Below are 13,354 nucleotides of genomic sequence, written 5' to 3'. Positions count from 1 at the left end.
TTAACATTTCCCCTTTCATTAAAAGTCTTCGTGGAAATAGTTCACAACCAGATAGAAATCTTTCCTCAAAATACCTGATGTAAAGAATGAACTTGATAAGATGCCTCATAATCAAATTGATTTTTAATGTATTCTAGTGTTAAACATCAGGAGACATTACTTTAAAAACAGTGGGCAGTCATCCAATCACTAGGAAAATCAATTGTGAAATATGCAAAAAGTTTTTATTCCAAAATTCTAGCATTTAGCTCATAATGCGGCATGCTCTGCAGCCATTAAATAGAAAAAGGTTTTCCTTTCATGGACTAACCAAGCACCCAATGTACAGACAAACAATTCACTGGGTGCTCTTGTACATAATTACCTTGTTGATCAGTCTGTCCTTTGCTGGAGGTCAGCAAAGACAGCACAGGCTAAACATTTCATCTAACACTACAAAGTCACAAAGAGAAAACTGTGGGTATTGGCTGGTAAGTGACTTTACACTACTGGCACAATTGCACTGGATAGCTTACACAAATAATTAGACTAAATATGTAAATTGTTATGCACCTAACATTTAATGGACTTTGAATTGCACAATAAAAACATTCACTCTACTTTTCAATGACATACCGAAAGCACAAAATCTCATAAATACAAATCCTGGGTCAAATAATTTAATCACAGTATGCCACAACAAAATAACAAACACACAGGACAGTGCATTCTTTTCAGTCAAGCACAAACCTAAGTAGTAGAAACAGATGCAAGACAAGTAAACTATCAAGCAGTCGTTAATAGTGTCAACTTTTCAGAACAAAAAAAATGTGACCATAGCTTTGTTGTACTTTGCTCTTTAAGTTATAGCTGCTTTTGCATTATCAAATGGCTTGTAACAATCCTGGAGATATGTTATGTATACCAGTATGAGGGTCTTGGTGTATTGAACTTTAAAAAAAATAAAAATAAGTGGCACTAACAAATCATTTGATGCCAAACTTTACAAAAACAAATTAAAAGAAAAATGTTACTTGAAGTTCGTGATAATGCCTTTCATTATAGTTTTCCAACCACACAATTTATTTTTTCTATTTAATTTTATTTTCAAATCAACTATTCTGCACAAGGTGATTTGGTTGGAGGGGAGGGGGAAGAAATAACTGACAGACTGCAACAGCCTGTCAACTCAAAGGGAATGAATGGCACAGACAGTGCAGACTTCAAAGTTAGACGAAACAATATTTTTTTTCCCCAATTTCTCCTACTAATCTGTGCTGAATGAAGTCAAGGCAAACCAACTCCAATAAAGGCAAGGATTTCATGGGAAAAAATAAAGGTAAAAAAATAGACACAAAGATCTGCAAATACATCTCCCATTTTTCCATAAGTATCCATTGAGCGATTGATGACTTCAGCAGGAATTCCAGACAGAAGTAGGGCTGCAGTCAACACTGTTGTCTTTGCTTTCTTCTCACTCTACAAAAGGAGAACTACAGTTATCAGTATTTTTTTCCCTCTATGCAAAACATGTTGTAAATCTAGCATTCAAGCCCCAAATGACATGATTAAAACATTACCTTTTCATAATTTAATTTTTGTTAACCAAACATGGAGTCAATTACAAAGTTAAAAATACAAGTACAAAAGTACAAACTCCTTACAGTGTGGGATCTGAACTCAGGTCGCTGATGCCTTTAGCTCGTGGCGCTAACTGCTACACTAACCATGTTGACAAAATTTCTCTTTCTAATTTCTTAGTTGAGAGGTCTCTCATTTCCCATGTCACAAGACTGCAGGTGTTGGAACGTGGTGCAAAAAAAATCTACTGGAGGAACTCAGCAACAATGGGAGAAAAATACTTTTTTATGTTTCAGGTCGCAACACAAGATCTAATTCTTTTTCTCTCACTGATGTACCTCCAGTAATTTTTTTTTACACCACATTCCAACATCTGCAGTCTGTGTCACAAGAAAAGAGAGACTTCTTGACTAAGAAATTAATCACTGGCACACAATAAATATTCCACCTTTGTCTCAACACATTTATTTCTGCAAGTTGAATCCAAGCTAAACATCATGACTTTTTCTAGATATCTTGCTACTAGTTTCATACTTTGCTGGAATTGATTTTAAAGACCCAACCAACTAAACTATGTTCAAGTGTAAATTACATAGACCAAGAATTAAATCTTACCTTTGGAAAGTACTTTGATAAGCCAATATATGCAAGTTGAAGAGTCAGAAAGGGAGCAAAAATAGCCTGCAAAATATTTTTAAAAAGAATTAATTAGGAAAAAAAGCTGCAGTGTGGGGCTCTATTGAATATATTTTACAAATTGCCATCATGAATCCATTTGAACCTTTTCAGACTCATTTAGGAACACTGACTCAGAGTTTGCAGTATGCAAAACTGGAGCCAGCAAATACTGTCACGTATTGTTTACTGCAGGGACTAATTTAAGGACCTTTGCTTGTTCACTTTATTGATTTACTTTGTTATCCCTTTATCGCACAGTTTGTTTACATTTGTTATCTTTTGATTGTTTACATGTTCATGCTGTGTACAGTTTATTTTTTGCACTACCAATTAGTGGTAATTCTGCCGCGACTGCAGGTAAAAGGGATATCAGGGTTGTATGTGAATGTCACGTTTGTACTCCAGATAATAAATCTGAAATCTAATCACTGGGTCTAAATAATTTGCATAACTACACAAAATGCATTTTCCCCAATGAGTATAGGAAGAACATAATAGGTCACAGTTTGCAATCTTTATTGTCAAAATGTTAACTACGAATAATGAACCCAAAGAATTCATTCTTTCCAAACAATTTTTAGAGCATGACCAAAATTCCAAGAAAAATACTTCATAATCAAGGTTTGTCACAATTAACATGTGCTGATGAGAGAAATTTGTGGAATGACACAGAACCATTCACTTACATAAACTTTGCCTTGATTCCTTAGAAAAAAACTGATTGTGGTCCTGTCGCTGAAGTGCACCAAATGATACAGCAAGACGAAGTCTTCATTAACTGACAATCATTATAAAAAAAATTTGCTTCACTGGGAAATTGGTGTCCTCCCTTTTACACAAATGATGTGCATGTCCCTCTGCCAGAAAATGCAATAGCATATTCTTGCACTTGCTAAGGAATGGCACAAGAGCTCTGTTAGCACGCACCAAAAAATAGACTGGCACACATTAAAAAAAAACATAACTGCTCTGGAAACCACATACTCACCAGATATTTGCACACAAAGATTCTAACCATTAAGGCTAGAAGAGCACTACCCACTAAGCGGAAAACTCGGAAGGTGCCGAACTCTTCACCTTCATCTCCATTTTCACGACCAGACTGCTCACTCATCAGCTGATTTCTAATTTTCATCGCTTCATCAAATCGTGATATATACTGCTCAATGCCACGCTGGGGAGCACGCTGAATCGGTTCTATTGGCACATCTGATTTACCTAGGTCCTGACTTCCAAGGTCAAAATCATTGTCAGTCTCATTACTTTTGTTAAAGGAGTCTTTTCTCTCTGCAGAATATGGCCCTTGATTTTCTGTTCCATTAGTATAATGAATGGATGTCACTGAGCCATCCGTTTCATCTGGAATTCCTGGGGTTCTTTTGGAAAAGCTCGAAGTCAGCAGCGATTCTGTTTTCTCCAGTTCGTATGGTGGAACGGAGTCTGATTGGTTCCCCTCTTCTACTTACAAAGGAAATAGAAAGATGTTGATCCTTCAAGTGGAAATAATTAAATATTCAAAACACATCTTTTAAAAAATTATCGAGTCTGAATTTGTAAAGTTTACATTTACAAAATTACTTCAAATTCTGTGCCCCCTCAGCTGGGGGGTGGGGAGGGGGGGTGGGCCAGCTGGGAGAGAGAGATGGAGGGGGGTGGGCCAGCTGGGAGAGAGAGATGGAGGGGGGTGGGCCAGCTGGGAGAGAGAGATGGAGGGGGGTGGGCCAGCTGGGAGAGAGAGATGGAGGGGGATGGGCCAGCTGGGAGAGGGAGATGGAGGGGAGTGTCCAGCTGGGAGAGAGAGATGGAGGGGGGGTGGGCCAGCTGAGAGAGAGAGATGGAAGGGGATGGGCCAGCTGGGAGAGGGAGATGGGCTAGCTGGGAGAGGGAGGGGGGTGGGCTAGCTGGGAGAGGGAGGGGGAGGGGTTGGGCCAGCTGGGAGAGGGAGATGGGCCAGCTGGGAGAGGGAGATGGAGGGGGGTGGGCCAGGTGAGAGAGGGGGATGGGTCAGGTGGAAGAGGGAGAGGAAGGGGGGTGGGCCAGCTGGGAGAGGGAGATGGAGGGGGGTGGGCCAGCTGGGAGAGGGAGATGGAGGGGGGTGGGCCAGCTGGGAGAGGGAGATGGAGGGGGGTGGGCCAGCTGGGAGAGGGAGATGGAGGGGGGTGGGCCAGCTGGGAGAGGGAGATGGAGGGGGGTGGGCCAGCTGGGAGAGGGAGATGGAGGGGGGTGGGCCAGCTGGAGAGGGAGAGGGAGAGGGAGATGGCGGGGTGTGGGCCAGTTGTGGGTGCCGGTGAATGGGGGGGGGGACCGGGCTACACGCCCTCCTCCCACTCACTCACCCGCCCCGTTTTTGTTGAAACCCATGATTCGGTTCAGCCGATCTTCCGAGTTGAGCAGCAACTTCCTCCGGCGGAGCTCCGCTCTCCTCCGCGCCGAGCTCATCTTTCTCTGCTCCTCGCCGCCGTTCACTACATCACTACCGCTGTTCGCCATCTTTTCGGCGGCAAGTGCGCCTGCGCCGCCCTCGGTCCGCTGGCGCATGGCAGTGACGTCACTCCCTGGCTGGCCTGTGCTGCCTGGGCTCAGGTTTGGGATGAAATCTGGAAATTGTTTTATGATGTAAAGATCAACTCGCCCATTCTGTTCCAAATAATGTTGCATTTTCAGTTTATTTACAGTGGAAACTGCCCCACCAGCTCGTTTTCTGAAAGCTGAGGCGACTCAAGCTCAACAAATGCTGGTGCCCTCCACATCCCCAAGCCAAGGATCAGAACACAATAAGTTACAACTCTGGACAACAATTTTTTTAAAGATTTGCTTCCTGAAAAGAAATTGGGGATTATGCTGACAACTTCAAGATGAACACGAAGATAATTTCAGATTTCCTGCATCTCATAGGAAGTTGGAGAAACATTAACTTTAATTGAATTCAGCATTTTTAAAAATCACATAAAGTTGCTGACTCATTGCATTAGTTCAAAATGTTTTGCCGTTGATTTTCGCTTGTATCACTTGCCTCTCGTGTCAGTGTCCAACAATCGTCGCCCAACATCCATGGATTTGAGTTGCCCGGTGCTTCTTGTCCCAGTGAAACCTTTCACCCTGTTCGACACTCACTGCACCAAGATCAGCAGGGAAAAGCCCAAGTGCAAAAGCAGAAAATTTATTCTTTTTATCTTTTAAACATGGGTTTAAATATGGTGGTCATGGATTAAGTCAGAATGTACCCTTTGTTTAGATAATGGAATTCTGACTATTTATTTGATTCCATTGCAAGGGAATGGAATTCTGCCTCATTGTTTTGATTCAAGTGGATAACAAAAATTTTTCTTCCTGATTACTCCTGGGTATATTTTAAGGATTTTGGGCTGCTGATCATAAAAATCACCTTAAAAATTTCCTATCATGTACTTAAAAAAGATATAACCTATGCTTCAAGAATACAAAATCATGCAAGTGCAACATGTCATTGAAAATTCATCTTCTACATTCATACTTGGACGTCTTCCCTGCTGATCTTGGTGCAGTCAGCAACAAACATGGTGAAAGGTTTCACCAGGACACTGTGACCATGGAAAAGTGATATCAGGGCAACTGGAATCCATCAATGCCGGCCCACTATTGTTGGACACTGACATGAGAGGCATCAGATGCCGAGTACAAATAAAAATCAGCAGCAAAACATTTTAGGTCAGTTGAACTAAGTAACGTGTCAACATCATTATGCGATTAAATCAACTTCTATTGAATTTAACATTTAATGTTTCTCCAATTTCCTATGTGATGCAGCAAATCAGAAATTATCTTCGAGTTCAGCTTGAAGTTGTCTATCATAATCCCCATATTTTTTTTCCAGGAAGAAAACCTTTTGAAAAAATTTGTTGTCCAGTGCTATGAAGTGTGGGCAGTAAACTAGTTTATTGGTCCTTGACTTGGACCAATCACTGCTAAGGACCCTCAAGCTCTTGAGAACCAGTCTTTTGCATGGAATTCCCAACATGCAGCAGAAGGGACATGATTTAAGACACGAGAGATGGCAGATACTGGATTTTGAAGCAAAAACCAATCTGCTGGAGGAACCCTTCATCAAGATGCTGCTTGATCCACTGTGTTCCAACCCAAAACGCTAACAATTCTTTTTCTCCCACAGTTGCCTGGCCTGCTGAGTTCCTTCAGCGGGGTTTTTAAAAAAAAAAATCAGTTTATTTGTTATCCTGTAACTTTATTAGTACATGAAGTCTTCCTCAACTTTATACTTGTAGTTTAATTTTTTTTTCAATTTACACATCATTTTCCCTTTGGTTGTATGAAAGTTTTTTTTCCCCTTCATATTTTTTTTGGAATATTTTATTTTTGATTTTTATAGACTCACAGAATTCAACAAACAGTTCAATCTTTCCAACATCCATACACACACACACAATCTGTATGTATCCCCCAACCCTGCCCATTGCTACAAATACCCCTACCAAAACCCAAAAAAGAAAAAAAAAAGATGAATACGCCTCCAAAAAAAGAACCAAAAACCTGAAAGGAAAAGAAAACCACGTCGTCTGCACTTGGTCCCTTTTCGCATTCACTTCTTTCCCCATCATTGATTTGAATTCTTGGAACCCATTTGTACAAAGTATTTTTCAAGCAGCAACAATTGTGCAGTAAAATCAGAGAGAAGATGGGGTTGGTGTTAATTGGTGCTAAAAATTTCTTGGATCAGCATAATTTTGTGTTATTCTATACCTTTTACAGGACATTAATTTCCCAGTCAATATATGCTAATATTAGAGATCACAAAATATCTACACAGAACTGTATCCACTTGTAGAATTACACTACAGCACAGAAACAGGACCTTCAGCCCATCTAGTCTGTGCCAAACTATTATTCTGATTTGCCCCTATGACCTATACCAGGACCATTGCCCTCCATGCCCCTCCCATCAAGGCATCTGTCAAAATTCTTAAATGTCAAAACTGAGCCCACATTCATCACTTCAGCTAACAGCTCATTCTACACTCTCACCACTCTGTATGAACAAGTTTGCCCAATGTTCCCCTTAAACATTTCCCCATTCTTAACCCATGTCTTCTAGTTGTGTCTCACCCAACCATAGTGGAAAAAGCATGCTTTCATTTATCTATACCCCTCATAACTTTGTATTCCTCTATCAAATCTACCTAATTCTCCAATGCTCCTGTTCAAACTTTCCCTGTAACTCAGCATCTTAAATCCTACCAATATCCTTAAAAATCTTCCCTGCACTCTTTAGAGGCTGAGGCTTCAAACATTACAGCACAGTACAGGCCCTTTGGCACATGATGCCGTGCCAACCTTTCAATCTTAGTGATATCTTGTCTAGTTAAGTGACCAAAACTGAATATGATACCCCAAATTTGGCCTGACTTAATATCTTGTACAGTTTTACAATTCCATCCCGACTTCTAATCTCAACAGTTTGATTTTGAAGGCCACATGCCAAAATCCCACTTTACAACTCTACCTTAATGGAAATTAAGCATCGGATTCTCAGATCCCTCTGTTACACAGCACTCCTTAGTGTCCTAGTGTTTAGTATGTATATCCTATCTTGGTTAGTCCTCTCAAAGTGCAACACCTCACATTTGTCCTCATTGAATTTCATCTACCATTTTGCAGCCCATATTTCCAGCTGGTCAAAATCTCACTGCAAATTTTGAAATCCTTCTTCACTCTCCATTACTCCTCCAATCTTTGTCATTTGCAAACTTGGTGATCCAATTTGCCAATTATCTAGATCGTTGATATAGATGACAAACAACAGTGGACCCAGCACCGATCCCTGAAGTATTCCATAGTCACAGGCCTCCAGTTAGATAGGCAATCATCTACTATCTCTGGCTTCTTCCATAAATCCATTGTCTAATCTAATTTACTACCTCATCCTGAATACCAAGCAAAGGAACCTTCTTGACAATCTTTCCATTTGAAACCTTGTCAAGGGCCTTACTAAAGTCTATGTATACAACATTAATGACCATTCCTTCATCAACTTTCCTGGTAACTTACTGAAAATCTCCAATCAGATCTTTTTGAATACCTTATAAACTTGCTTACTACTGACATCAGGCTCATCAGCTATAATTTTCTTTGAACCCTTTTTAAACAATGGAACATTAGCTATCCTTCAATCCTCTGTCAAATTACCCATGGCTAAGGATGTTTTAAATATATTTACCACCCCTGCAAATTTATACACTAGGGTCCCTCAAGGTCTGAGAGAATGCTTCGTCAGGCTCTGGGGTTTATCCACCCTTATTTGCCTCAAGATAGCAAGCACCTCCTCCTCTGCAATCTGTACAGATGCCATTACCTGTTTTCTTACCTCAGTTCTATCTACTCAAAGTCTGTCTCCTATTATCCGTAAAATAACATTCAGCCCACTTTAAAATAGAATCCATTCATTGTGTAATTTTTCTGGTGTCAGTCTAAGATTGTATGCACTGTACTGCAAAATGCTCCATATTTACAAATCAATGATACAAGATCTTCAATTGCATTTTATACCATCACATAGAGCAGACTGTACCCTGTGGCAAGGTACACCATTACAGTAGGCTCGTAACCGGCAAAACTACTCATCATTTTTTTCCCCCCAAAATTGAAATGGAAAATGCTCATTTTTTAGTTTTAAGCACAAGCCGCAGGATAAACTCAAGATCAGATGAGTACAAAGATCCATCCTTTTACTGCCAAAAAGATTTTAAAAAATACTGAGATTATTGCCTCAATTTTATCCCCAGCAATTTGAAATCTGTAACTTGATGTATGTTCAAAATTCACTCAAAGCCTGTGTGGTTGTATCCAATCCCTTCCATGATGTATGACCATTCTAATTGGTGACGTGGCAGAGTACAGTTAGTAAGTGCCTCTGGATCAAAAATGCAGATGCTGTAATGGTAGTAAAAACACAGAAGGGAAGAGAAAGCAAAGGGAGGAACACAGACCAACAGATAAAAGGCCCCTTTAGAGGAACTTGCATGCACACAGCCTGGACACGTACCAAGGTGAGGCCCTTTTGGGTGGACCTCGGTGAAGCCCTGGGGAAAGCTGTAGGCAAAGAATTCCCACAGGATCCAGAATTGTTCCTGTTGGGAAATATGATGGACATAAGACTTACAATGAAGCTGTCCAAATTTAAAATCCAATTTGTAATGGTCGCATTGGCAGTGGCCAGAGAAATGCATAGCAGTCACCTGGAAATCAAACTCCAGCTTGAGCGCTGGAATGCAGAAAGGCAGTGCTGCAGAGATCATTTATAATCTTATGAAAAAGTACAGTATCTTCCTTAAGATTTGAAAACCCTACCTAGAGTTCATAGGTGCAGTTATAGGGTGTACTGTCCTGTCTCGTGGCCTAGCCCCACCCCAATTCAGGAAAAAAATAGACCACGGATAGGATAATAGCCAGGTCATGGGTCATTGGGGTGTAACAAATCCACATACCCCTGATTTAGGTTTTTAACCTGATTGTGAGCATCTTGAATGTTGGGTGTTATGTGGTCCGTTGTGTGTGATAACAGGGTGAGGGAGGGGTGGAAAAACAGGGCTCAAACTGGTGAAACTTGTACAGAAATGACTATGTTTTGATGTACATTGAATTGAGTTGAAGTTTGAAAACTGAAAATATTCAAAAAATGGATACAGAAACAACTGCTTGTGCATGAATTGCAAAGTTAGTTTGCAAGTGCAGCAGGTAATCAAGGAGTTAAATAAGATATTGGCCTTCATTGTAATAGGCATTGAATTTAAGAGCAGTGTGGTTCTGCTGTAACTATGCAGGGCATGTGTACAGTCCTAGTCCCTTTACATGAGAAACAATGAATTGGCTTTGGAGGCAGAGAAGCGAATCATCAGGTTCCAGAAATTCACAAGACAAAGGAACAGAAGTAGGCTATTCAGCCCCTCGGGTCCACGCCACACATCCACCCTGAGCTAAACTGGTCCTGATCGCTGGTGGTGTAAAGGTATCGTGCTAACTGCTATGCCAACCATGCCACCAATTCTTGGTACTATTAGATCAGTGGTTTTCAAACCTTTTCTTTCCACCCACATACCACCTTAAGCAACCTCTTACTAATCACAGAGCACCTATGGCATAGGGAATACTTAAAGGGGTATGTGGGTGGAAAGAAAAAAGGTTGAGAACCACTGTATTATATCATTTGCAGTATTACATTTGACTTCAGATCTCCACAGTAATCTTCATACTTAAATAGCTTCAATGATGTCAAGTGATGCACTTTGAAAGCTACAATTTACTGGTTTTAAAATCTATCCTTACTTTAAGGCTCCAGAACAAAATCACCTGGTTACACATCAGCATAGTTTTCAGTGCAGGGATTGCAAGGGAAGATTTTAAAACTGCTCTAATACTGCAATTTAGAATCAACTCAATCTTGTGTAAACTTGACAGATTGATGCAACTTCTGAAGTCTTGAAAACTGGTCATTTTTAAAGCAGGAATCTTGCCCATTAATGCTGTGCCATTGGCACCAATCCAGATGGCTGATTAGTGTTACATAAAGGACTCTCATTGACTCAATGCTATTCTAATCCAATCTCATACTGCCACCCAGTATCTTTGTAATATAACTAATACCAGCTTATGTACAAAGCTGACACTAAATCAATGGATAATTAAAAATAAAATGTAACAGGAGGAGCCCAATGCACAAAGATGCGAAAACAACACCAAGTAATTAGATAAAGGCCTAGAAATTCAATACAAGCTTTTCATATATTATGCAATACAATTTTATTGAAATCCAACTTGTGCACTTGGTGCACGCTTACCGTGGCTCTGTAAATTGTGAAGTCAAGTATCCTGGAGCGCTTTACAGAAGTAAACACTTGGGGGGGTTTCCCCCTCATCATAGAATGCTAATGCAAAGGTTGGAGATTTTATCTTTTGCTCAGGAGAGAAAGTTGAATAATTCAATGTAGTTATGAACCAAGGTACAAAAAGTTATCCAAGTCACTAACACCCCATCCCCATTAAAGCAATGCACTCACTGCAGTGACAGATGGATCCATAGCATGCACGTGCCAAAACTACAACTTTTTGCTCATTTATATTGCACTAAAGGTTATTTTGAAATGCTCAACAGATAACATGCCAGGCAATGCTCATGGTGACTCTGCTTCCCTTATTAGCACTCAAAAATTGAAGTACATCCTGTATGATGAATAATTATGTGACAATAAAACATCTTTAGTTGGTAAAAATAACCTACACATCTACAAAATGCAGCAATCACCTCAATTCAACTAAAAGGTATGGTGTCAATAATTTGCAAGTTATTGGATGTTTCACAAAGAATGGGTTGTTTTGCCGTGGAGAGCTCCCTCAAGCTTGTCAGACGTAGGCACACAGGTGGATGATGCTGGAGGAATTCAACACACAAACCAGCGTCATTGGAGGAAAAAGAATGTTTAACATGTCTGGCCAGAACCCTCCAGAGTCCATATTTGTCATCATGAACTAGTCACAAAATTCATATAATTAAGATGAATTAGATATCGAATTGGGTAATTGAGTCAATTTTATTCAAGATCATCCTTGATCGTTCTTTCTAAAGCAGTGCACTCAAAAGGCTAAATTTTGCTAGATGCTTATTAGTTCTCATGCAACATTGCTTAATTAAATGTAGACTATAGTGTTGTCCAAGGAAATTTCCACAGGAGACTCAAAACTTGATGGCAAATTTAACAGTTAACCCTTTTAAGTCTTAAGTTCCTGCCACTTAAATAGTAAAGCTGCACTTCAATTTTTCTCATGAAGCATTAAAAAGTTTTAAGCTATAGAAATCTAACTTTCCTGTAAGTATCATTCCTCCAGCATCAAACCCAATCAGGGACCATTTAAGGACTCTTGCACTTATTTATTTTTCTCTGTATTGCAGTTAGTTTGTTTACATTTTTATTTGTTTACCCAGTAAGTAACTACCAGTAAGTGTTAATTCTGTCTTGGCTGTAGAAAAAAGAATGCCAAGGTTGTATGTGATATCATGTATGTACCCTGACAATAAAACTGAAAGTAGCTTAGTATTTACAAAACAAAAGGAATTGGTAATTATCAGGATTAAAATTTCACAACTTCTGACCCAATTAAACAATTTCTGCAATATGGATCCAATCAATACTATTAGACCAGAGGGCAATTAAAAGTGCTGAGAAGATCACTCGGGACTCCCTTCCTCTATTGAGGACATCGACGGGGAATGGTGCTTAAAGAGGGCTCAGAGAATCATCCAGCCCACAGTATGTCTGAGACACTACCTTCAAGTAAGTGGTACAGGAGCAGAAAAACCAGGACTGCCAGGCTGGGGAGTAAGTTCTTCCCACAGGTGGTGAGACTGTTGAACAATCCTAGAAACCCACAAATTATTTTTAATTTTAGAATGGCTACTTTTATGTGTAGGGTGTACTGTGCATCTCCACTGTGGTCCAGAGATGCACTGGTTCATTGGGTAGATAAAGTCTAGGATGTTTCACAAAGAGTGGGTTGCTTTAATAAAGAACATTTGCCATGGAGTCCCTCAAGCATGTTACAGGTTGTAGTTACTCAACAGTCTGAAGAAACTGGAGGAACTCAGCAGACCAAGCAACATTTTTGGAAGAAAATTATGACAATAAACTTGAATCTTGATCTTGCACGAGACAAAACTGCAGAAAGACGAAAGATCCCTGATGGCATTTTACTCCAATCTGTTTCAAGTGTTTATTTGGAGAACAGCTGGTCATAAAGCTATTAGTCATGTTTGAATGCAGTTACAATATTGTGAGCCATTTCAATACCAGAAACTTGCTCTGAACACTTTTATTCCACTTTCATCACCTGGTGTTCTTCGGTCACCAAATTTAGAAATGCGCTGAATGTTTCCCATGTTCATTCATTGCAAGTTCCACCCCACATTTACCTCCTACACAGTTATTTCGCAAATCCATTACAAATGGCTTTTTGTTCAATAATCAATGCAAACTTCTGAGTGAAAGATTACATCTTCCCCTGTGCTCCAAATTTCATCTCTTCCCAAGAAATGTCTAAATTCCTGAACACAAGTCAAGTTCTCACTATTAGACAC

General features: G+C 39.9%; 1 protein-coding gene across 1 annotated transcript; it reads right to left on the bottom strand.

Annotated features, from left to right (window-relative positions):
* Positions 1-537: 537 nt before the first annotated feature.
* camlg (calcium modulating ligand) lies at positions 538-4,911 on the bottom strand. The gene is made up of 4 exons (XM_069898404.1): positions 4,575-4,911; positions 3,227-3,696; positions 2,176-2,241; positions 538-1,458 (listed from the first exon to the last, which is right to left on the bottom strand). The coding sequence occupies exons 1-4, from the start codon at positions 4,894-4,896 to the stop codon at positions 1,267-1,269; spliced, it is 1,050 nt and encodes a 349-aa protein (XP_069754505.1). The 5' UTR covers positions 4,897-4,911; the 3' UTR covers positions 538-1,266.
* Positions 4,912-13,354: the final 8,443 nt, after the last annotated feature.

Source organism: Narcine bancroftii, chromosome 9 (genome assembly GCF_036971445.1).
Source record: "Narcine bancroftii isolate sNarBan1 chromosome 9, sNarBan1.hap1, whole genome shotgun sequence".
In the NCBI taxonomy this organism is placed as follows: Eukaryota; Metazoa; Chordata; class Chondrichthyes; order Torpediniformes; family Narcinidae; genus Narcine; species Narcine bancroftii.
This window is presented reverse-complemented; position numbering and strand designations above follow the sequence as displayed.